The sequence below is a fragment of the Lissotriton vulgaris genome, chromosome 2_2, assembly GCF_964263255.1.
Source record: "Lissotriton vulgaris chromosome 2_2, aLisVul1.2, whole genome shotgun sequence".
NCBI classification, from domain to species: Eukaryota; Metazoa; Chordata; class Amphibia; order Caudata; family Salamandridae; genus Lissotriton; species Lissotriton vulgaris.
The window spans coordinates 132,030,446-132,057,109 of NC_141688.1; the positions used below are offsets into that span (position 1 = coordinate 132,030,446).

Sequence of the window (26,664 nt, forward strand, 5' to 3'; positions counted from 1 at the left end):
TAGAGTAGAAATGTAACGAGGCACAGAGGGGCTCCAATACCACATGACTCTCGAACACAGTCAAACAGGCACTATCAAGGCAAAAAGTGGACAATAGAACAGAAGGGCATGGGAACTGCCACCAGCACTGATCGGGTGGTAAGCAGAAAAAGGGACACAACCCGATACTATCATATAAACTACATCCCCACCAGTGAGGCAAGGAGATGAAACTCATCAGAATCTACATCACAATAGAATGGCAGCCGAAAAGGAAGACATTTCTACCCGAATGACCTACTGCATCAACACATCTACCTCATTGCAGAACCAGACAATAAAACCGGAAGGTAAAGCCCAAGCAGAAGAGGAATCCAAGTGGAGGAAGAATAAACCACTAAGCACTACCATGGTACGCACATTCAGAAGACATCTTCTGTTCAGGCTTCAACAGAAAGAACATAGGGTATGCAGAAAATAGAACAAACGGGGCCCCAGTATTAACCACTGTATAGGTCAATTGCATGCTAAAGAAAGAATCAAGTGGCAAACAAAGCTCAACTGAGCTCCTTCATGCATGCGTGCCACATGGTAAAAAAGAAGGACAGTATGGCGACACCTGCTCTCCAAACCAAGCCGACAAACAACCACTCAATTCGAATAACTCTCTTTCTGATAAAACAGCAGAGACCCTGACCTAATCCAATTCACTGAAAAAATGTCCCTCTAGAAGGCAGAAGGGGACTGAGCACAAATAATCTTTAAACGAAGATTTAATAACAAATGAACCAATTTGATTACTTCATGCCAACACAAGAGGCACACCACCCCAACCAAGGTCAGTGGATTATCCAATTCAAACAATTGTTATGGCATCTGAGCAATGAGGTCCTGTTAGTGCACTCCCCAAGATCCTAAGGACTTGCATCGTAATTTTACAACAAATAACAACGTGAGGCAGATACAAGAATCCTCCTTATAATTTACTCCTCCACACAAAAGAGTCTACATGACGGTAACACGAAAGCTTAATGATAAGTGAAGGTGAGAACTCACAATTGGAGTACCCCTGTATCCTTCTCAACCCCGGAGCGGCTGGTATGACTAAATTGGCTGACTCTGGTGCACACAGAATGAGTGTCCAAAAGTGGAGTGGCGGCATATGAGTGCAGCCCTGATGAAACTGCTTAAATTGATATAGCAGTGAAACATGTCGGCACTGGTAATAGGTAATGGTATGCATGAATAGCTACCAGCCTTTTTAGCACTGCAGCATATAATCACCTCCCTATAAATAAAGTTGGTTAAGGGAACTTTATGCTGTGTTTTATGCACTTGTTTATGTTATATGTTTGTCACTAGCAGATGCTTCTGCTTTCCACTGTTTGTCACATATTTGGTTGTTTGTTTTGGACACTTCTTTCCTTTCTTCTTACTTTCTTTGAGAATCAAGTGACTACCGATGATGAGACAGGGGCTTGTCTGGAAATTACATACCAGTTACCCCGTTGGTGGTGTTTCTGTGAGGTGTCATTTGTTTCTCACACATTTTTTCTAAGGAGAATTCAGTCCAACACTACTGTGTGGACACCTGTCATTGACCTATATAGGTCATAGTACTTGTTGTTCTGTGTCGCTGTCAAGGAGAATAGGCTTTCCTTTTAATGATAACCTGGGCGGAGTACAGTGCAGTGTCTCCTTATAAACTGTAGAAGACAGTGATAGGTAGCAATACATATTGACTGCCCTTGTTTTAGTCACTGATAAGCTTTGACGCCCGTGGACTGGGTCTTTTGTTGTATTACTGGTTTTGAGTGGAGGGCGACCCTTTCCTTTTTCCCTCTGAGCTCCCATTGAGAATTTGACTCAAACTGACATAACCAAATCAAACAATGTTTCACTAAAAGGGAAGAAGGGTTCTGACATAGATCAAACTGTGCAAAATGTTGGTATAATGCAGCTTTTAACCTCTGCAAAGGTAAGGGCAATAACATCAGGAGCCGGAAAGGCTCGAAGCAGATCTGATGTGCTGGATGTGAAGCTGATGCAGCGCCGAGTAAAGACATTGGGTTGACGTGCACCAAAGCAGGACACCATTCCTAAGGAGTCAATGAGATGGAACTCATGGAGCGAATCCGCTGACTCAAAGACCTGAGACAATTGCGTAGGTGAAGAGAAGTCCTCTACCGAGTTAGCACAATATTTTGAGACCACCTCCGGAGAGAGTATGTACCACAATACCTATCCAAGGAATTGTATCTGAAGAGGTGCCTACGATTGTATAACCTACAGATGTGAAGGAAGGACCTGCCCAGCTGTAAGCAAACTTTGAACGCAAGCTAGTGTAGTGGAGGGAGGTCCCAGAGGTGCATGTACATTCAAAACTCCAAGAGCACTTGCCATGTGTATCCAGAGACGAGTCCTGGAAACAGCTGAAGTTGTACCTTTTGCCCTTGATATCTTCTTCGGATAACATTTTTCTTAAGCCCTGCACTTTAGAAAAGCTTTTGGAATGGAGACAAACTCCAGAACCGCATCTAAGGATGCATAAAAAAAAGTAATTCATCTCAGACCTTCTAGGTGATGCCATGTACAATCCTATGGCGCAACACCACAGAGATACCAGAGTTATGTTGGAGTCACAACACAACCTCCCTGTGCTCAGAGCTATCGCAACGTTTCTGGATCCAGTCTGGGAACTGAAGGAGATTTAACAGGGGAGAAATTCTGCAGGTAGGTAGAAATATCTATCAGAGCAGAGATGTTCTACATACACTAAAATTATTCTTAAATTTCAGTGTATATTGAAGTTGTCTCCGAAGGGGAAATTTAAAGGTAAAAAGGTTTAATAGCTTATCAAAAAGACACCAGACTCTGAACAAAATCTCATCCCACATGAATTCTACCTGCTTATCTGCCCACAAGTGACCTATGCATACACCTGAAAAGCACATATGAATTGATTCTAATCGGTGTTCTTAATTTCCATTTGTTCTCGGTTTCAGCTACTTTTGAAATTTCAGACCACATTCTTGAAAACTTGTATATAGAAAAAATGCTTCAGTCAGAATACTGTATTGTGCGTGACCCTTTAACTGAGCCTCTTCTGGCTAGGAGTATGGCATATTAACGTTCTGAGTAGCATCACATCAGAGGAAGGAGCAAAGCACTTTTGGTTAGGGTCTGGGGTAATTTGCAAACTGCAGACGATAATTCATACTTGTTCAAAGCGCTGCTTCATTGTAGTATTGCATCGCAGTCAATGAGCACCAAAAGCATTTAGACCAACATAAAATGATTCTATATCTGAGAGACAACACTGAGTGGCTACCCATACTGATGAGTTATGTTATGTGTATTTGTAAAGTGAACTATCACCTGCGCGGGTATCCTGGTATTGCACAGGTGTGTGTGCCTGGCCCTTCCTATGGTAGGTTGGTAACTGAAAGCCAGTTCTTCTGCTTCTTGCAGAATTCAAGAGAGGAGGAGGCCGTACCACACTTTAGAAGACTAGAAAAAAAATTACAAATGCACAGTGGCGTAGGAAGGGGGTGCGGGCCGCCCCAGGTGTCATCACTGAGGTGGGTGACAAAATGGCAAAAATATGTGTTTTTAACTCATATTTTTGCTATTCTGTCAAGCCGGCGGTGACAAGATATTTCCGCACCGGGTACCACCTGACCTTGCTACGCCACTGCAAATGCAAAATCAATGAACTTCGGATCCCTGATTGTGAAGCTTTACTATTTACACTTTTCTTCACTCCTAAATTTACGTTTTCTGGGGCTCTGATCTATCGTCCTCCTGGGCACCCTTTTTTTTATATAAAGGACCTGGTGATAGACACCCCATCTTCAGCTCTGCTGGTCTCACCACTTCGCTGTGCCGTTTAAGATTAGGGTCTCTTCCCTTTCTCCCACAGCGCAGCCTGATCTGAAATCAAAAGTCAGGACCTGGTCCAAACTTAACCTCCCAACACTACATGAGCTACTACTTAGCACAAAGCCTATTTGTTTACAACAGCCCGATTTGGACCAAACTTTAATCACTGGCTCAATGAGGCCATTGATATCACCCTAGCAACAACCTTTAAAAAAAGGGGCAGAACTCATCCACCGGCTCCCGGATACACTCAGATTTGAAAGGAAAAGATGCAAAGCATTAGAAAGACACAGGAGGAAGCTGGATGATGATGAGACCAAGTGTGAATATAGGGAGGCATTAAAAGATGATCATGCTCTCTAGAGTTGAGAATTACCAATGCCCAACACTGTCAGAAGACACTTTTTGTGGTGGTGAAAGAATTAGCTGATGATAGTAAAATCTTGCCTACGCCCCCTCTTTCACCAAGCCAGCGTGATGAGGTAGCTACTTTTTCACGCAAAAAGTGGACACGATTTACTCACAACTGGCTAAAGAAGAATACAGATCCAAACTGAAACAGGACACCTCTGACAAGCTTCTAGTGGAGGCTAATCACCCGGCAAGCAAGACTGAGGCTGCTGTTAAAATCAGTGCGTGGTCTCCTCTGGATCTTGCATGTCTCCTGGCTGCCTTACCATCTATAAAGCCAGGTTCCCAGTTGGATCCTCGTTCCCCACTTAATCTCAGACAATTGGATACATCAGTCTTTACTGGGATTCTGGAGCTCCTTAATTCATCAAGGGATGGGATTGCGCCTCGGAGGTGGACGCATGCTTTGGTTCTTCCTCTTTTAAAAAAAAGCCAATTTGTATCCCTCTTGTTTCTTGGTTTTTCGCCCTCTTTCCCTCTTACCAGCATTTTCCAAAATCCTAGAAAAGCATCTCAACGCCCAGCTCACTGGCATCCCTAGCAGTCTGGCTTCAGGCCTGCACACAGCAGTGAGTCTGCCCTTCTCGGCGTGATTGTACATCTTAGACAACATCTGCCACACTCATTCTGCTGGATTTGAGGGCGGCTTTCGACACAGTATCTCATGCCATCCTGGCTGGCAGTCTAGAGTCTTCAGGCATTGGAAGTTCTGCCGTGAGGGGGCTTGTTTCTTTCCTAAGAGACCGTACTTCCCAGGTCTTTTTGGCTAATGTTAGATCCAAGCCACAAACCCTGGCTTCTGGTGTTCCACAGTGTTCCATTTTGAGCCCCTTGCTTTTTAATGGAGAATTGCAGGCTTGCCTATTTTTCATACGCCGATGAGACACATTATTTTTTGTTCATCAACTGCTCAGAACCATTACCCATCTTTACTGAACCTGGGCCTGCGAAAAATGTCTCATGGATGAAGAAAAACTTGCTCAGGCTCAATGGTGACAAGACTGAAGTCATGGTCCTGGGTAACAACGCCTCTCTTTGTGGCCCGAGAACTTAGCCGGAATCCTTGGGACTCTGACCACCCAAAAGGTTGAAAATCTGGGCTCGCTTATCGACGATAAACTTTCTTTGAAACCGCAGGTGACTAGGGTTACTGCCACCTAATTTTCAGTCCTTAAGTGGCTAAAAAAGATTCTTTGGTTAAGTCCCCTAGCGGCTCAAAGGACTGTAATCCAGGCGCTGGGCCTATCCAGATTGGATTACGGCAATGTGCTTTACTAGGGTGCGGCTAAGACTTCGATCCACTGCTTGCAGATCGTTCATAATGCTGCAGTCACTCTGCTTTTTCGAATACTGAAATATGTTTCCGTCTCCCCTCTGCTTCAGGAACTGCACCGTCTGAAGGTCTCTAAACGTATTGAGTTTAAGGCACTGTGGTATATGTTCAAGGCCAAACATGGCTTAGCTCCTCTATACATTCAGGAACTGGTAGTTCCTCATCAGCCTGTTTGATCTTTGAGATCCAAGTCATGCTTTGCTTTCCGTTCTAACGTTCTGTTTAATCCTCTATGAAGGTGCTCTTTTGCCCACCTTGGTCCAAAATTGTGAAATTCTCTGCCGGCCGATCTTAGAAATTGCAATTCATTACTTGTCTTTCGCAAAAATTTGAAGACGTGGCTATTCTAGATCCTCGTCCTGGGACACCCTATCTGCATCTATCCTGCCCTGGGAAATCCCTCGGGGTAGCTGTGTGCATTACAAATTTCCAAATAATAATAAGTGATGTAAGAGAACTTATGTCCTCCTTATCTGCTACTGTATATGCATGTGATGGTTGCACGAAGGAGTCCTGCGGCGCAGCGGTATTTGGCTGGTTTGTGGGAGTAATTTCAAACTTTCAAAACAGGCAACATGGTAATTTGTGCTATTTGCACACTGATCACACAACGTTATCTGTCGCACTCATGGCCCAGCTGAAAACAGTACTGCCTGTCAGCCAGCACACAATGCTTGGAGAACTTCCATTTATTTTGAAGTAACTCATTACACAACTTACTTTTGGATGCTGGGCTGAAGAATCATGACTAATTGGGCGAGCATGTATGCACTCTCAGTTCTCAATGCTAACTCTACATCTGCTGCTGTCTTAACCTTGATGCTTTGGCAACACAGAGCTCTCTAGTCCAGGCTTTTAACTACATTGCCATCAAGAATCTTGGTACTGGATAGGCGATGTGTGCAGCGCTTCTCTACACATGTTTGATGAGGTAAATATACATTACAGGCCTTGATGTGTTTGTCCACATGACAAGAGAAATGTAGACCTTATAATGAGGGACTGAATCAAATGTCAGTTTCATGCTGTATTTTTGCAAAGGTGGCAGAATAATATAGTACTGTGTGTGTAAAACTGTCACATCTTCTGTTCTCCACTACTAACGTAGAAAGGGATTGGATTGTGTGCCTGCTGTATGTTCACAGCGGCTGCAGCTACAAGGTACACCTCTTCTGCAAGATAACCTTGCTCAAAGCTCTGGTCTCTGCACCGGGTGCTAAATGTACCATGAACTAATCCTTTCAAATGCTCCATATAAATACATTGTTCTCAGCCAAATGTTACAAAGACCGGGACTCAAGCGAGAGGACCCACGTCAGCTCCATAGAAAGGGGTTTATTGCGGACAGGGCCGGCTTTAGGGCAGTGCGACCGCACTGGGCGCTGACCTGTGGAAAGGGCACTGCGACCTCAGGGGTCACTGTGTTTAGCAAAATCTTATGATAGTAGGGAAGCACTTTTCCAGGTGGTAGGGAGAGAATCAGAGGAGGCGTCATGGGACGTGAGGGCGCCAAAAGGGATTGTCGCAACGGACGCCACCAGCGCTAAAGCCGTCCCTGATTGCGGAGGGTCCAGTGAAGCACCAGTCGCTGAGGACACGCTGACTATTTAAGACACTTAACTGAAGACCTTAAGGTATGAGACAACTACGCAAGGATATCACATGGTTCGACAACAGGCAGTATAACAATACGATGCTGCAAGGTAACCAGGGAGGTCTAGGTACGATGATTAAGGATGTGCGATGAACAATGTCTGGGGTCTCTATTTTAATCACTTTGATCCTATTTATTTATTTGTTTATTTATAACCGCTCAGCTATCCAGTATAATGATCATAACCCTAAATCAAATGATTTATATTAGATTAGATTAGCACATAATAAATGCTAATTATTTTAAAACATCAGATTTTGTGTGTGGAGGTATTCTGGGGTAGAAAGAGGTGTTCTTTATGTTTACCTTACCAGAGAATTTGCTTCTTTGATATCTGTCGCATTCTAGCCACTCCCACACTCCAGTAACTATAGTTCAGAGGATTGGATGGGAAATACCTTTTTAATATTAAAGCTGGTGCAACCCCTCCCCTAAAAGAGAGGGTTTCATGATATGAGGAACTAAAGCATGGAATAAAAAATCCTAAGAATTGGACCAATGACTACTAATGATTTAGGAATTGAGCCTCCAGGGAGGACAGGTTTGTGTCTAATGAGGAGCATAGACAGCCAATTTGCAATTCCCTCTTCATGTGTCTGCAAGGCTTCATAACATTTTTGGACTCGCCTGTACAGCGCATGATCTGTGCAGCTGTAGGCTTCCCTTCCTTCCTTGTGTTACCTCCACCATGGAGCATGGACCAAGTACATGTATTCTTCCTCGTCTTTTTGCAACACACTATTTTTATAAGACTTTAGGTACTATTCCACGACATACAATTAAATGTCTTAAATGTTTTAATACTGGCATACAGGTTCTTATTTAGGTTGCTTTCAACCTAGCTGCGATTTTTTATTGACACTTCACTAATGCTCTGTAATTACAGAACAGGGTGATGAACAAAATATGCACTTTTATTTTACATAGGAGTTTCTTGAGTTCATAAGATGGGCTTTTCTTTTACATTGGGTTTTCTTCCCAATTAATCAGTTCAGGACACTGCATTCATTTGCACCGCTCAGATGTTATTCGGCTTCTGATTTATGTTGCTTGCACCCTATCTGCCATATCTATTGACGCTTTAGTTACTTACACCCACAACTGTACTACTCTATGCCACTCGACACTACTACACTACTATGCCACTACACTACACTCTACTCCACTCAATGCCACTCTACAGCTCTCTAGGTCACTTCATTCCATACCACTCTAGGTCACTACACCTTATGCCACTCTACTCTATGCCACCCCACTCTACCTCACTTTATACCACTCTACGCCACGCCACTTCACTCTATTCTACACCACTGAACTCTATACCACTCGGCTGTATGCTGCTCCACTCGATGCCACTCTACACTGTTCTATGTCAACAACTTTAAGGAATTGGCTAAGCAAATAGCTCTTGCATATGTGAGATCTATTGGCTTTGCTAATGCTTGTTAAAACTAGATGACAGCTACTTTTTAGGGAGATGAATGAATCAAGAAAGTGACTCAACTGGCTTTTGCTTTGCAGGGAGGTGACTATTTTGTGAAACTGTGAGTAGTGTTCCGGTGAGAGGGCTGTGTGAGTGATAAGGTTATTAAATGTTTTTCCCCTCCTAATGGGATGCTGTTGGTAACTTAAACTAGAAGTGCACACTTACTTGGGAGCTGTGGAAGCATCTTACTAGACTGGTCTTATTCCATCTGTTAAGTAGCTTCTGTAGAATAGTTCCATCACGGCAATAACAGTCATCTAAAAAGGAACTGATATTGGTCCCTACAAAGAAGGCGCTAGATGCTGACAGAATGTTGTATTTTCTTTAAACTGTGTTTGTGGTAAAGGACACTTTATACTAGTGCATGACATCATGACACTGTTGAGGAGTTTAGTCTGTAGGATTCCTTCAATTGGGCTAATGCGCCTCTCTCTGCCTCTCTTCCCTGGTCATTTGTAGAAGCGAGAATAAATAAACAGCAAACAGGCAACTGGCCCTCTCTTGTCTTTTCCAGGCTACCGAGCCTTGCCACAAGTTGTGAAGTTGATCTGCATCTTCTTGTAAGCGTAATGCTAGGATTGTGTTGTCTTCAGCTTAGACCTTTTAGGCAGTGGATGCTTTGTAATTCATTAGCCAGCTGCCCAATAGTAGTTCATTCACTCACTAAGTTTCACAACGACTTTAACCCCTTCACAGCTGGGCAAATTCCCCTGCTGTGCTGGGGGGCGGGGGGCACACAGCGCCCCCAAGCTCATGACGAGCTCAGCTCGTCATGAGCCACGGTGGTCGTGTGCTCATGACGAGCTGAGCTCGTCATGACCATACCCGTTTCTTTAGAACGCTCGCACAGCAGGGGAATTTGCCCAGCATGTGAGCGTTCTAACGGTCATGGCGAGCTCAGCTCGTCATGAGTACAAGAGCACCGTGGCTCATGACAAGCTAAGCTTGTCATGAGACTCGAAGGTGTTAAACAAAGTCTCAGGGCCTGAGTACCCTAGATATCATCTTCTTAGTCGCGTATTACCAGACCTCAGCAGCAAGATGTCTGGGGCAAAAGCTGTGGAAGTCAAGGTTTTACCTTAGTGGAGAAATCACATATAGTCTCTTTATAATCAAACACAATTCAAAGTGCTCTGAATCACACTGAAACTAACACCTAGCAATGCCATTGAGTAATGCTTGGGAATAAACACAGAGATACCAGGAATTTTGCTCAATCAATGTGATTCAGAACCAAGAGCGGATGCAACGCTGCGGCCCTCAGTACCGCCATGTGCAACGCTGTCCCACTTTTGATAAACCTTGAGTTAACACACTTGGACCGCTTAAAAAATAATAAAATATACCTCTGTTACACAGATCTTCATTGGTGTAAACACACCCATCCCATGTCGTAGATAGCACAGAGGTGCAATTCTATTCATAATGCTGCGCTACACAAGAATCCCTCTTTAGAGTGACACGTAATATAATATAGTGGGAACCTTTATTTGGTTCGTTCCATTTCAAGCACGCTTAATAACTTAAACGAAAGCATGCTGAGCTTCTAGCTGTCATGGAGTTTGGGATTCATGACACATTTACAACAGCTTTTAACAGTCCACCATCAGAACATCAAACATCGTACCTGAAAAGAAGTCTATTAGATGAGAAAACCCGTGCCTTCAACAGCATGGCGTTTCACCCTTACCATCTTTAGTCATTCACTAGACTCACTATCAGTGTTCAAATGAGGACTGAACATCCTCTCCTCGAGGTTCAGCAAGATGACTGCACATCTGTTACGCGAGACTGGACCAACAGTATTCATTGAACACGAATGAGGTCCCCCACCATACCCACTGAGAGCAGCGATAGGCATTCTCTGCAGAAAATACACTGCTAAATTATATTTATAACTTTTTGTCCACTGGCACAAGAAACAACTTGTTTAATCTCGCAATGACTATTAATATAAAAATATAATTATTTTTTGCTCCCTTACACAAATTGTTTTTTAAGCTAAAAAGGTATTCCTTAAATGATAACTGGAATTAATATTATGCAAAGATTTCTATTTGTACAAGATGTACTGTTCAGCTGGAAAAAGACCATTTCAAAATAAAACTAATTATAAATGCAAAAATTAATTAGCTGTCTGATATGCGGATTTCTTCTCCCACGGTTGCTTCTCTTCAGATCTCAACATTGCCATGATTTCTGGGCTCTACGATTTCTTTATAAGGATTTAATTTTAAATACATTCTTAAAACCAGTGGGGTTCCTATGTCCCCTCAGAGCCATGCGTATGAAATTCTAAATCTCACCACTGTCACGTGTAGATATATCTGTGTAACTCCAAATGTTACTCACGCTCATCATCCGTGTGCAGCTTTGCCTTTAGTTTCTCCATCTTTCGTTCATCGCGGAGTAGTGTGCGGTCCTTCTTAAGAGTCCCTGTTCCTTCTTCTTTCTTTTCCTCCATTGTCTCTTGGATTAGAGAGTATTCTTCATAATTTGTAATTCCTAAAATAAATAGCAAAAGTGTTAACACTTCACCTACCATGGGAAAAGGGTAAACCAAAAAAGGCGAAACACATTGCAAATAAGGAGCAAATTATATAATGGGAGATGTAGGCGAGGATAAATGACGACAAATGTTTGTGAGGGGCTGGAAAACAGGGCCTAATCATGAAGAGCTGGCTGAAAAGTGGAGAAAATTTTGCATTTGAAGACTACTTTAGGTGAAGTTCCACTTTATGAATAGATCAGTAACAATAGCACACACACTTCCTTTAAGAACTCACTCTATCAGCTGTCAAATCTACTTCAAATGGAGTTCATTAAATGCTCAGGAAGAGCCTGTCACTTTCTAGAACAGATTGAAATACCCCTTTTCTAACCAAAGCATTCAATGACTCCTTAGAGCTTCTATACAATGACCCGACAAACAACAACGGTCTTGTCATAGCTCTATCACACGCATGATCTGCAGATACTATTTCACATTCTAAGCCTTTCTTTGATGTACATGTATGCTAGTTAATATTTTTGAAACTATAATCTCTAATAAATCTAATGATGCTGTAAAAAAAAAAAAGAATGAGATGTAAGGGGTTCAGAAGACACTCCTTAGCAGAGATAATCATAAGGATCTGACCTTGGCTGCTAAATCCAAGATGGAAACAAGCTGAAGAAAGATGCGGAAACCTGCTGAACTAAAATAAGCATGGGCATTGGCACTAGGTCTTGCTTTGCTAATGCTTTCTGGTAACAACTATTGGTTTTGCCAGTGCTTGAATCTTTTGTTATGCACCCCACATTAACTTAACAAGTAGTGGTGACCAGTCATGCTAAAAGCATAGAAAACATCTCTAATTTCAAAATGTCCACCTAGAAAGTCCATAAAGCATTGTTTTATATACATTCTGCAGTCTTAAGAGGGGCACACATTGCATGGTGCAAGATGATACATTCCATGATGTTACTTGATGTAGTGTCTTTCTAAACATCGAGCACTGGCAAAGCCAAATGCAGCCAGGGTGGGATACGAGAGGTGGGAGAGTGAGTAAAGACAATGGGAAGGGGGCATCAAACAGAGGGCGCAGGGGAGCGATGGATAGAAGTGGGGTAGAATTAAATGAAAAATAGTGGAACGCCACTTCACTGGGGGAGCTGCGCACTATACAAGTCAGCCTAACATAACATAATAAGTTTATATTCAAAACAATAGATTTCTCGAGCACAGTGCAAGCGCTGTGCAGGCGAAACCTAAGAAGTAAGTCTCTGCATTAAGCAGTGAAAGGACTCAAATCAACAACTCAAAAAAGGATGGTAAAAACGCTATACTGCAGGGGAGGGACAACAGAAGAAGAGGAAGGAAAACCATCAAAAAAGTAAGGAGGTAACTGACAAGAAAGCCAACCAATAATATGCAATGGGCTGGCCCAAAACCCAACACAAGCACTGGTACAGTCCACAACTGTGAACAGGCCAGCTGACAATAGGCGAGGCCAAAAAAAAAACCAATAGAAAAGAATACTGTAAACCAAATAAGAGACAGCACAAACAAACAGTAGTTATTTACAGTGTCATAACTTCAGCCATATGATCAAAGGTTTCAACGGTCCACAAATCTATGTCAACTGACAAACTAATGACCGCATTACCTGCAGGGCCAAAGGCAGGCGTTGCAAACAAGTAGCTCCTACTGGGCTACCTCGCATACGAGACTACCATGAAGCAACCTACAGATGGACTTTAATGTGTCCTAGATCAGTAACGGAGGACCTCTGAGAGACATGGCTGTCCTAGGTTAGTTTCAGTTGTATGACCCTGAACAACTAGCAAGCCTCAACAAACATGTTTTCTAACCAAAAGCCTCTAACCCAGAATAATATTCCAGCGCCCATAAAAAACACATGTTTATGATGGGGAAAGTGGGGAAATATTTGTGTAATTTGGGCTATTTCATTCTGATGCTTAACTACCATACTGTCCGATCACAGGAGCTAAGCAGAGACAGACAGACCTTGTAAGGAACAGGACAGGAGGCTGGAGGTGGAAGCAGGAGCCAAGGGCACAGAAAACACCGCACTAATGTCGAGGCGACATTTGTTTATAATCACAGGTTGTCAAACGTTTCTAATTTCAGCTCAAATTTTCTACTAGTTGGTGGAGGCGTAGATTGCTCTAGGTAAAGAAAAGATGATTCAGGTCGATAAATGTTAGAAAAGAAATCCAGATTTGGAACAAATTAAAGTTGAACATTTAAATTGAAGTTGACTATAAGACTACAAGGAATTAAAAGCAGAACCTAGAATCAAGAATTTACACAACAAAACGCTGAGTGTATTAGTTGAGGCCCAGATTTTGCATCGGGATTACGCCACTTTCTTGGCACTATCAGACGCCAAATCTCATTTGTTAAATCTCATAATGCGCTTAAATGTACTCATGTCACTTCCAGTGATGTCACTTCCAGTGATGTCACATGCAATATCACGTGTCAGGACATCATGCGCTCTGATGGCACATGTCATGATTTCACTTGCATACTGCCTAACCTGGTTAGTACCCCCACTTCGATTTTTAGAACTTGTGCCCTGGTGCAGAGGCATAGAGTGGAGTGGCATAGAGTTGGGTGGCATAGAGTTGGGTGGCATAGAGTGGAGTAGACAGGTGTAGAGTGTAGTGGCGAAGAATACATTGTTTCAGTGTAGAGTGAAGTGGTGCATGGTAGAGTGCGGTTGCATAGAGTGGCATAGTGTAATGGCGTAGATTAGAGTGGCGTACAGTGGATTGGCGTATGTGCAGTGGCAGAGTGCAGAGTAGATTAGATCGGCGTACAGTGGCTTGGGGTGGTGTGCCGGGGCATAGAGTTGACCATTACAGAGGAAATTGCACTGGCGTAGAGTGTATTGGCATAAAGTGTAGTGGCAAAGAGTGCAATGTCGCAGAGTAGCGCAGAATGGAGTTGTGCAGAGTAGATTGGTGTAGACTAACTGGAGTGGTGTAGAGAGCAAGGGCAAAGAGTGCAGTGGTGTTGAGTAGGGACAAGTAGAGTAGAGAGGCGTAGCTTGAAGTGGCATAGATTCCAGTAGCGTAGAATAGAGTGCTGCACAGTGTAGTGGTGTAGAGTGGTGCAGACCTGATTTCAGAGGTGTGGAGTGGTGTAGAATAGAGTAAAGCGGAGTATGCATGGTATAGTAGCGCACTGCCATTACAGACAATATATATTTTCAATTGACATTACCATTATATTTGCACCAACATACAGTTTTACTAATAAAACTATACAGTGCACAAATGTACAATTGTGGAAATTGCATCACCCAGCATAATGATTTATTTTGATAAAATTTAAAGCAATGGTTTCCAACATATTTCAGAAATAACAATAAATTTGCTTTATTAATGTTCCTAATTCGGATATATTCTGAAATACTTACACAGTTCATTTGAATGTTGTTGTATGCTAGAAAAAACACTCTTTCCTACCCCCAGTATCCAACAAGAATATCACATAAATCCTATCACTTTGAAGTAGAGAAAGTAAAGTAAGACAAAGCCTGACATTTGACTTCGGTCTTTAATTGCACAGCAAATGAGACAAGATAAGAAGAAGATTTAAAGGCCTGTTTACAGAAAGAAAAATGTGTGGAAGAATACAGTAAACACGCTTTAGGCAACATGATGGAAGAACTGAACCTGGAGAACCTAAAGCAAATAAAGCCAGCAAATAGAAATCCAGAAAATGCGAATTACAAACCACAAAGCCACCAGTAATCAATGGGTGGAATGCATTCCTAGGTAAACGTTATGAACGGGGACCCTAGACGTCTTTAGCAAACCAGGAGACAACTGTGCTGTCTGGTAGGCTGCAACCTAAAAATGGCTAAAAGAAAAATATTTTTTGTCTGAAAAAGCACACAGTATCATAGTAGTTAGTCCCTGGCACTGACGTGACCGACTTTGCATGTGGATGGGCTCCTTGTGAAAGGGCAGAATATCTGTCACTCACAGAGAAATTAGCCAAATGCTAAAGTGGGTTGCCCCATGATGTGTGCTTTCATGGGAGGAAGAAACATGTGAATGATATAACAAACCAATGAATGAAGAGGGCTGACTGAAAGTTCCTTTAAGTAAGTATATTAGAGATATAATTTTTGTAAAATCATAAAGTCTTGGCTATTAACTGAATCCAAAAAAGAGGTAATCCAATCTGCCCTCTTTACAACCTCAAGCTACATCACAGACCCATCAATGCCTCTCCCTCCTCCTTTTCATTGAGATGTGAAAAATCTATGTCTGTCACACGTCAACATATGTATATGGTTTTAGTTCAACAAGTTCTTGGGTTGAGTGCTACCAGCATTCACAGCTCCGTAAATGAAAAGACGTTTCATGGCACTACCGTTTAGAGCTCTCTCGGTACTGGGTCCTTTCCATCTCCTATCTTAGATCCTTGTCTTAGAATCATTGCGTTTGAAAAGTATTTCTAGTTTACCTTTTTTTATGTATATAGCGAGCAAGGTCGTAATTGGTCCTCAAAACTCTTTCTTGAGACATACTAATATGGTGTCCAAGAAACGGTTGCAGTGCACTTCAACGATTGTCACTAATTTTCGGTGGCACACACTAATGATGTAGCATACCAGGTTTTCAAGTCGCTGTTTAGGTACCAGCAGAAAAATGTAGTGGACACGGTATGACTTCGGAAAATAATGTGCATCCCCAGAGAATCTATGGAAGGTTGCTGTGCCTTGTAGAAAGGGGGGATCTTGCTTAAATCTGTGGCTAACAGATCGAATTCTGAAACGTCCCACCTCCGAAAAAGCTGGAATAAACACATCCTGTTCCTATTCCCTCTTATTACTCACAGACACGAGCCTGCTTAGATAATCCACAGACTAGTGTGCCTGCTCTGCCCGATGAGTTGCAGAGAGACCAAATTCTCAGCATACAACAGAGTTCCAGAGCATCTGTACAAAGAGGAAGAGAACCTACCCTTGGAATGTTAAGGTAGTGCATAATTTTATTGTGTCAATACCAAAATCTGCTTCTCATTAATTATGGGAGAGAAAAGCTCGGAGAAAACCACATAGCTCTTTATTCCATATACTCCTAGGCACATCAGGTGCGACCAAGATGTGACCAAGACCTCAACCATCTGTCATCAACATATAAGTATCCTGGAAGAGCTCCCCCTTGAATAAATGGAAGGGAGAACCTGCTTGCGGTGTCTGAACCCAAATGCATACATTGCTTGACCATATCTATGCCATTAGTGCAAACATCAGAAAGGTATTTCATACTGTGCTCTGAAGGCATCCATTTCCCAAACAGCGTGGGCATAGAGATGTGGAAGGACAGGTTGCATTAAATGATTTCAGTGCTAAGCTGCCAGAGGTAAAAATGTTCTACTTGCGAGAGTTCAACCTCTGACTATGCGAGGCAATACAGGAGCAATTCTATCTGCATCAAAGTTTGTTGAGGAAGCTTACACAATTAAAAGCTTCGGGAAGGGATGCACAGATAAATGGACAATATCCAAGGGAGCAGGTCGGTATTTTCATGACACAAACCTATATACATGCTGGGTTCGATTGGGATTCATCCCAGGTCTGTGCCAAACATGATCCATCAGTGCCTTATTAAAAGGAAAGTTACCAACCTGCCATCTTCTTGCCCGATAAGCTATCTACAGAAAAGACAGTACCGTCCTCAGCTTTACTGTATGCTTCGGAATGCAACATGTACCATCAGCTTTCTTTGTGGATGCTGCAAAGGCTGGACCGTCCAGTGTTGGAAATTCTACCTCTGGGGCGGTAGCCAAGCCACCGACCGACATGCTGGAGGTAGGTCAGTAATACAACAATCATAGAATACAAGTATAGTGAAAATAGAAGTGGTTCCAGAGCCCTCATCTATGGATACAGGGAGGCCAGGAACAGACATCACAAGGATTTGGAAGCCATATACATGATCCAATGCATCGTTTCTAGTGCGACTGCCAGACCTCAGACAACACCAACTACTGCTTTAAAAAAAAGTTAATATCCGGTCTGTAGCATGCAGAGCTAAAGGCAACGGTATCAATTACAACCAAACCATCTATAAACAGAACAATTTCAACAGCATCCCACTATTTTCTTGACTTCTCTTTTGCCTTTAGCTCAACCAAGGGATAGGTGGAGCATGGTCAGAAGATTATTTTTGTTCCGTAAGTTAAAGTGCTTATACGGTGGACAGATCTTGGTTGGGCCCGAGCTCAACCGAAGCATACTTTGCCATCTTACATCACTACTATCACAATAACGAGCGCTTTCTCGATTTACTCAGGCTTCCTGCCTCGCAAATACATTGAGTGTCTAATTTCTTACAGCCCCTCAACGACCTATGATCGCCTACGCACCAACCACCCTGCCATCATATAATGGACATTTCATTGAGGCGTGCCGTACAAAACTACCTACACTCCTTCAATGTCTTGGCTGAAGATGATTTGTTTACCACAACTAAAGCTGCGACCCACACACCCAACTTCAGTGGTAGACAGTCTTTTTAAAGCAAGTCTGCAACCTTTGTCTGTGAGTAGTATGATGGAGTCCCATTTTTAGTTAAGAAATCATTTGAACCAACACAAATCAATTGTGGCTGAAGATCCCGCTGGATCATCCAAAGTCTCCCACTTGTCACATATGACGGACAGTTTGCCATATGGTGGGCAGTCTGCCGACATGAGCTCAGTCGCTAATCATTAGCATCGGCCCTTCCTGTTCTTGGCATACCTCTTTCTTACACGTATAGCGATCAAGTGTCACCTGTGCCCCGCATGACTATAGTAACTCGGATAAAGCCCGAGATAATGAATATTACACAAACGATAAACTCTTGTACTCGGTCAAGAACAAACCATCGTGGTCTGTTGACTTGCATAGAAAAAGTTGTTAAGAGTAATTTTTCATATAATCACTGTTCAAGCCAATCAATGAAAAACCAGAGGTAAGCAACACATGCCTATCCATCATGGCCTTTATGTATTCCACTTCATGGAAAGCAACATCTTTCGATGACCCTGTCTCCTAAGATTCCCATGTAAACTTTGGAGGAGGTAGGACAGGGGTGGGCTCATTTTTGAGGCACTGAAGCGCGGACCCACCTTCGCTTAGGAGTCCATTTCTGGGCTCTCTTTGTGTCACTTAGGCGTGCTTAAGTGTATTCAGATATAAAAACATAGCATCTATTTCCTTTGTTATGAATGATGATAACATGTTGATGGTGATTTCACTTACATCGTCTACCATATGAGTGTACACAATACACACAGACATCTGTGATCAAGACGGTAGCATACAGTCGTAACAAGGCCTAGCCTATGCAGCAGCACTGGGATTTCTAGTGTGAAACTTAAACTGCATTGTGAACGTTTCTAAGCAAAGTATAAACATAAATATAAGGTATAAAGATATCTCAAATTAAAACAAAACGTATGTACGGGAAATGCAGAGAAGAAACACATTTAAGAAGTAATTGCGCTTTTTACAAACCCAATATTTATTTGGGCGACAAAACATATTTTTTCCCACACACAGGGCAGAAAAGCTAAGTTATAAACTGATTATCAAAAATGAGTTTATAGACTTGGAAAAAAAATTTTTTTGTAACAGATGTTTTGAATTAACTCTCGGAGCAGGACAGAGTGAAGAATGCGGTCTTTAATCTGTAGTCTTGTAAAAGCCCCATCCCACATAACTAGCTGTTTCCATGCACAGGCTGCTGTGTTCATAAGCATTGCCCTAGCAGGCAGGAGATCTCCCACAGAGCAGAAGAAAGGCTAGGAAGTCGGAATAGAAAACACAGGAAGTCCAGCAGGGCATGAATGTAAAATGCAATCTTTCAGGAACAGCTATTAAACTACATGTTTGACATCTGAAGTTCTAATATTAGGTTCTTTATTTGCTACTACATGTTGCTACAAAAGTGACCATGCATTCGACTGGAGGAGCAATATACTAATCACGCATCACCCCACCAAATCGAAAAGGAAATCTCCCCGGCCCTTCTTCATGAAGTGGGCATTAGACCACAATGGTCGGTCTCTTTTCCCCTTTCAGCAGTTGATGTAGCTGTCAGCAGGGATATAGCAATACTGCATGTGCTGTCTGCTGGAGACGTAGCAGGCAAACCACGCATGAGGCTGGTTGCCCAAGGATGCCACATTTTACCCTCCCCCACTGCAGTCCTCTGGTGGGTGAGTGGCAGACAGCCTGTGCTACCTGAAGTAACCGGGATTCTCTGCCATTACTCATTTGTTGACTCCAGGCTGCCAAGTCTCTGTAGGGACTGTGGTTACATGCAAGGGTTAGGTTCCAAGAACCTTCTCAGAGGCCTCACTTGTTTGTATGGACCAGATCATAGAAGCCCACCTGTGCCCATGACACCCAATGCTGGGTTATTGAGGCCAAGATTGCCCTACCCCTGTGCAATTCCCTAGGCCCCTTGGATAGCAAGACCAAGGAAGACATGAAGCACAAGTCCTACAAAGGTGTCCATGGAGAGGTACGTAAAAGGATTTCCGTGGAGCGTCCATGTGGAAAAGGGGTAAAGTGAGCTGTGTTGCTTTAAACCTCTTGGTAGATGTTAGAGACATGGATTTTGGAGTCACCTTGGACTCACACTGTGTGGAGAGTGAGCTGGGAAATAACCTTCTCCTGTGCTGGTCACAGTGAGCACCTGGAGTGATAAAACAGTGAGAAACAAAAATATTTAATCAGACAGCAAGACATTGTTCCATGTGATGAAATAACTGGTCTGTAAGATGCCCCAACATGCTGTGAGGCTACTCAAGAGCACTGGTCATGTGGCATTTACATAAAAACACTAGTATGCAGCTAAAGGTTGAGGACTGTCGAACGAGGATGGCCAATACATTCTCTTGTGGAACCTTTTCAAGAAACTAGCAACAGGTGCAGATAAAAGAGCGGCAATGCTTCCGTAAAAACTCAGGGCGATGGACGAACGAACACCTTGTATTGCACTCACTCCTACATCAAAAGGCTATTATGAGGCAGAGTTTATTGATTTTTGTATTCATGAATACAATATGGCAAGTGCAATACCACTGCCCTGACATATAAGGTATACTTTCGTCGTCATTCCATGAATGCCTTTTGTTCCAAATATGTCTGCAGGTCAGTGCAGACATGAGGAAAAGCCTCAGGCATCTGTCCTCTTCTGTGTCTGTGCCCCCTTCACTCTCCCATGGAAAGGAAGGGGCCAAACTGCACCTAGTAAAGACGAAGGCTCTAGCATACTCTGAACCTCAAGAAAACCACACGTTCGTCTGAGAGCTCCCATTCAATCTCAAACATTTTGGAGAAGGAAACCACCCACCTCCACTGTTTTGTTCAACAAAGCACAAGAAATCTCAACACCAATATCAAAGCTGTTCTCAGCTCATGAAGACAGCATTATGTAGACAACTGGGCATCCGAACTGCACCCAGCCGAGCAGAGACAGAAGAGATGCAGCTGATGATTCACATTTAATGCATTATGAGCTGGTCCCTGAACCAAGGAAGTGACTGAACGGAGTGGCGAGACCGGTCTGGACTCTCGGGGTGAGGCCTAGAGTCTGGAAGCAGCACTTTAAACAGGAAGTTAAGAACCACCACTTCTCAGCACTGGTGTAATATTTTTAATGGAAAAGCAGCAGCACTTCTCTTAAGCAATGGCTACTCCAGGATAGCGAGTATGTACACTCAAGAATTCCTATTTCAGCACTCACTAGAAGTAATGAATCGATTAATGGAGAAGTTGGGTGAATTAATTGTGGGCATGATCTCCAAGGGATTTGAGGAGTGAAAAAGGCAGGTTGGGCAGCGTGCATGGGAAGACAGAGGAAGTATGAATGCTGGGAGGCGCGTGTCGGAAAGAAACCTATTTCAGGTGGACCTAAAACTGAGTACTGTGGAGAGAAAGTTTAAATCAAAGACATATGCATTGTTTTTCATATGAAAAAGGACATGATGGAAGTGCTGCTCTGATAGTGGGTAGGAGCGGAGTGAGAGTTTATCGGGGAGTGGTCACAGAGTTGAGTTCAGTGTGTTTCTTGTTGGTGGTTATGTTGGGACCCCTACAACATTTGCCATCCCTTCAGTACTTTACAAACTCTGCATAAGAAATCCTGTTGCTCAGTTATGGTGTTGTGAAAAGTCTATGCAGAATGCTCAATAGAGTCAAAAGATCAATCCAATTTAAACTCTTAATATATAATGTGACTGAAGTGTGAATCTTAGCAAATGATAGCGAGTGATATTGTTAAAGATCCTAATGGCTTCCAGTGCATTCCACTTCAAACTCACCTATTCTGCTGCAAATGGTGACCAGCAATTCTCCAACAGTTTTAGAGTCATCCACCATGATGGTTTTCGCTGCTCCATCCAGCATCCTAATTTTCTGAGGTCGCTGCTTCTTTTTGTATTCCAGGATATCCTAGAACACAAGACAAATATTACCATATTGTATACATTTCTAGAAACTATCCACATATTTTTCTATAAATAAAACACAGAGCAACAAGACATGACACACTTTTCAGTGAAATATAACTTCCTACTGAGGCGGAATGGTCACATGCCTCAGATACATATGGGGATGGAACAGAATCCGGTCCTTAGGACATACTTCTGACTCTACTGCAGTCCGTGCTTTCTGAAGATCTCTTTGATGCGTTACAGTATGTCTCCCATTCTATTGCTCCCTTCCAAAATCAACTCCCACACTGCTATAACCTACTCATCGTGTATCTTGCCAGCCTCAGAATTTCCAATAAAGCGTTTCAATTCTTGCCTTTGACAAGACATAGCCCCACAACTACGAAGTGGGGGTTAACGGTATTTATAGGTTTCATTACCAGTAACCTCTATCCTGTAGTGATACAAAGCTCAGTACCTGAAGTTATAGATGCGTGGACTACTCTACATACAAACGGAAAGACTATCATTTGCCTCACATGCCAGGTTCTAAAGTTGAGAAGGCAGAAGATGTAACGGGGCAGTTTGTGAGAAAACATGCCTGGTATATGAATCCTCCAAGGCAGGCATCCACACACAGGCAGGCAAAGCTCTTGATAGTTTCACTCTTCAGCTAATCTCTGTGCTTCGTTTCCCAAACAGTTGCAACCCTTCTGAATGCTCCTTCATGTAATCATCTTCGGATAAACTGTCGACCTGCTGCAAGGTGCAGCTCTTGACTTGTGACCACAATATGAAACTTCTTGGTACTAGACGCACTGGTAAAACCTCTACCCCAAGAGTTTGAAAGATTGTTAAATGTTGTCCTCCACAAGTCCAAGTGAGCTCCTTTTCATCCCCAGCTTCATATGTGAGAGCCATTATGTCACTCGAGAGTAGGTGTGTTGATGTGACCACTGTATAAGTAAGAGAAACCACCCTCGTAGAGGATTTAGATTTTATTGACATGCACTAACCAATTAAGACGCTTGAATCATCTATTGTAGGAGAATACTCAAGTGCAAAGTTGGAAAGCGCACACTACATTTTATCACTTTATGACAACTAACAAATAACTTGATGTTCATAGGAATATTCCTACCCCATTCCGTAACATGTAATAATCCAGTGTTCTTCCAGCTTCCAGCCATATACCCTTCCGAGGATCTTCATCGGACAAAAACAACCCATAGTCAAAAGCTGTGCAAGAGAGGAAAGAAGTGTGTGTTAAAATCCAAAAAAAGAGTACGACACACCAAATTAAAGTATAGGTAATATTAAAAATTGATAACAATGAATGAGTAAAAACTCATTCTTAAGTTGACCACAACTTCCTCATAAATATAGTTTTGAAAACTAAGGGGTATTAGGATCATTTGTGCAAATGTATAATTTTAGTTGCTAAGTCCTGCAGAGGTCATAAAGTTCGCTAACATCTTTCCAACTCACAAAGTCTGTCACATTTTGGATACCTTTGTCTGCAAGTGAAAATTCTAGACGCTGCACGGGCTACAACAGAATAATTTCAGACAATATAGGGACAACATTTTTGGCAGCCAGGGGACTCGTGTACCACACTACTACATGTGTTATAGACTTTTTTGGATTACAAAACTAATTGTTGGCCACCTCAAATGGCTAGCCACCAATATATTCCATTCATAACCAAGCTTCTAAAACAGTAGAGAGGAAATATACAAAATTCATGAGGAAAAAGCAATGTGCTAAGCAATCAATAACAAATAGGTAAATCGAGAGGCCTTTTTTATAACCTTTGATTTCTTTTTATTCTCGTAATTTTTTTCATTTACAGTCGAAGCACAGTTCTATGCAGCCAACACGTTTCACCCAGTTATGGGCTTCTTCAGGGCCAGGCAACTCAAATGTTCTATCCCAAGTTTTGAAGGAAAGTTTTTTCTGCAATCGTTCCTGGTTCATATGTCACTTAGTTACACACGTTCTCGAAGGGTCCCATAAGACAGGTGGGGGGGTCCTTCGGATCTTTATTGCACAATTCACTGAGTATGTTACTGCATCTGGGGCCGTGTTCAGCCATTCGAACTCATCTCCATGTGAATTTGGCATCTTCAATCAATCACTCGGTGCATCTGTAGAGTGCACAACTCACCTGTGAGGGTCTCAAGGTGTTGGGGAGGAGGGGGCTCTGCTCGAACAGCCAGGTCTTGAGGAGGCTCCTGAAGGCCAGCAGGTCCTGGGTCTGTCGTAGGCGGATGGGGAGGGTGTTCCATGTTTTTGCGGCGAGGTGGGAGAACGATCTGCCGATGGCGGTTGCTCAGCGTGTACGGCGGCGAGGTCAGCGGAGCGAATCTGGTGGTTCGGGGTGTATTAGGTGAGTCATTTGTTAGGTACGCTGGTCCGGTGTTGTGGAGATAGGTCAATTATTTTTGTTGATTGCTTTGCACATTGCTTTTTACTTATGAATTATGAGCAGTTGCATCTCTACTGTGTTAGGAGGTCCTCAATGCTGCATGCCACTGAAAGTAAAAGTCAAAGGACTATCAGACCAAAGAAAACAAGATAATTACAACTAGCCTTGTTCAAAATTGCATCATAACTTGACAAGGCTCTGAGGTCAGGAGTGACTCTAAAATATGACTTAAAAGGTCACCACACCTGCCTTTATGGAACAAAACAAATACCCCAAAGGTAGTCTGTGCTCATGTTGTGCTACCCATCAATTCATATTTTTTGGGGGTGAAATCTAGTGACAGAAACCCTAAAAACATTTTTATAGTGACTGTCAGAATCACTGCCCTGACACCATATTAGTCGTTCCACTGCAAAGAGTGAGGCTACTTGCACATTTAATCACAACACTCATGCATACTGTTCAAAGACATCGAGGGACACGGCGCAAACAACCAATGTTACATGTTAATGTTTTTTGTTCTTTTGTCCCCATTTGTTATTCTGCATGAACCCATAATGAATACAATTTGAAATACACAACCCAAAATAGAAAAACTCAATCAGTAACCAGAGAAGGTGTAAGAAAAATCCATTCCATCAGACCTTAGACACAGAATAGGACTAGCCATGGCAATATTGCTAAACGATAGGGTCAGCTGACCAGACCACAATTATCCATAACCCATTTGCAGGTTATCAAATCCAATGGTTCGCCCTTCAACAATACACACTCATCTATGCTGTCCATGTTTAATTCCAGAAACAAAGCGAGACTAAGACTGGACTTCTGCCACGTCACGTCCTCTTTGGTTAAACGTGTGCGTACTACAACTGCAGATTCTCAGGTACCAATGCAATTAATGAAACAAGCATTTACAATGCAATGGTTTTGCCTTTGTTAAAGTTAGAGCTATTGGCATTGCTCTTGACATTATTTTTATTTATGTTTTTTTTAACATAAATAAATGGCATTGTCATTTACAATGCCAATAGCTTAATCTCTCGCAAATGCCACACACAAACACCCACAGAGAGCCCCCCCCACACACACACACAGCGCCCCCCCACACAACCACACAGCGCCCTCCACACATACACCCACACAGAGCCCCCCCCACACAGAGCAGAAGTATGCTACATTTAATGCGAGTCAAGAAAGATAATGCAAGTCAAAAATTGCCAACATGATGAATTACTTGATAAGTCACATTGGTTTGTCTTAAACTTGGATTCTACGGTCAGGAATGTTAAGACTTCCTGTTATGGGAGCTTTCCTCAATCACAGATACATTGAATCAGAATCCTCTATCTTTTACCACTGACTCACATGTGCAGATGATTCCCAAGAGGTTCTTTTGGATCAAGGTCCAAGTGATAGGAGAAGAACGCAAAATGACATGAACACCATAACCACAATTTCTCGCAATGTTTCCATGCTTGTAAGATGCAAATACTTTTCTTCTTCTCCAGGTATATTGTGCTTTGGTAGGGAGAAGAAAATGTAATCCAACCACCATCACTTAAGAGTTCTCTTGTTTATCCCCCAGACTGACCTAGATTTACGTACATAGATCTCGTTCAACGAACGACAGATGTTATTCTGCCAAATAAACATGTATACTGAATCCATGCAAGGTGGAAATGCTGACATCACTTGTGTTAACGCGCAGCCCGCTTCCCTCCAAACGTGAATAATGGTGTACACGAAACAGATATCTTAGGTACAATCACAATAGTCTTTCCCTCCCTGGTAAACTCTAACTACAACATGGAGAAGAAAATGCGCATTAGCAGGGTTGTTTTGAATATGCTAGTCGACTCTGGAAACAAAAACTATAAACGATTAGGCAACAATAAAAAAAAAATGTGCATCCATTGAAGACAAGATGGGGTGCCAGGGGTTGCCTCTAACGTGCACGGCAGTCAGTTTGTAGACGGCAGCACATCTGCTCCGATCATTCAAGTCACAACAGGTGAAGAGCGGTTAAAAACTGCAAACCTGTTCACACTCCTAACCACAATGAAAGCGAAGACAGGTTTGTTTTATTAGCTGTCTCGGAGCTTTTGATCACAATGCTGCTGTTATTTAGCGATTATATAGCGCACAAACAAAAAGAAACCTGTTCAGCATCGAAGGACTTTCGATAGCCTGGGCACTAGGGAATGAATATTGATAATCCTCACAAGCAATAGTTCCAGGGTTTCTAAGCACAGGGTCAATGGTTTTTAGCATCTATACAGCAAACAGCCTGCTATGCTTTCGTTGGTCCAGGTGCCGCAGAAGGGGCATCAAGCTGAATGAGGCATGGAGACTGTCACGCCCGCCTTCTCCTCCCCACCCCGCCACGAATGATCCATTTTATGGAGTAATCGATATCTAGCGCTTGCTCGCCCTAGGAGTAAATAATCTGCGTCTTCGGACAGTGCTGCTAATTTAGGGTTTCACGTCAGAACCGATCTCTAAAACAACAGCGGGGCATCCCGTGTTTAGG

The 26,664-nt window shown here is 42.6% G+C and overlaps 1 protein-coding gene across 4 annotated transcripts in view; it reads right to left on the reverse strand.

Annotated features, from left to right (window-relative positions):
• Window positions 1–26,664, reverse strand: part of TLN2 (talin 2) — a 598,939-nt gene that overhangs the window by 541,508 nt on the left and 30,767 nt on the right. For all 4 annotated transcript variants that reach the window (XM_086959469.1, XM_086959467.1, XM_086959468.1 and 1 more), the window contains exons 2-4: window positions 22,845–22,942; window positions 21,593–21,722; window positions 11,098–11,250 (exon numbers count right to left, since the gene is read on the reverse strand). In XM_086959469.1, coding sequence (XP_086815595.1) covers window positions 11,098–11,250; window positions 21,593–21,722; window positions 22,845–22,942 — 381 coding nt within the window. The remainder of the gene's footprint in view (window positions 1–11,097; window positions 11,251–21,592; window positions 21,723–22,844; window positions 22,943–26,664) is intronic.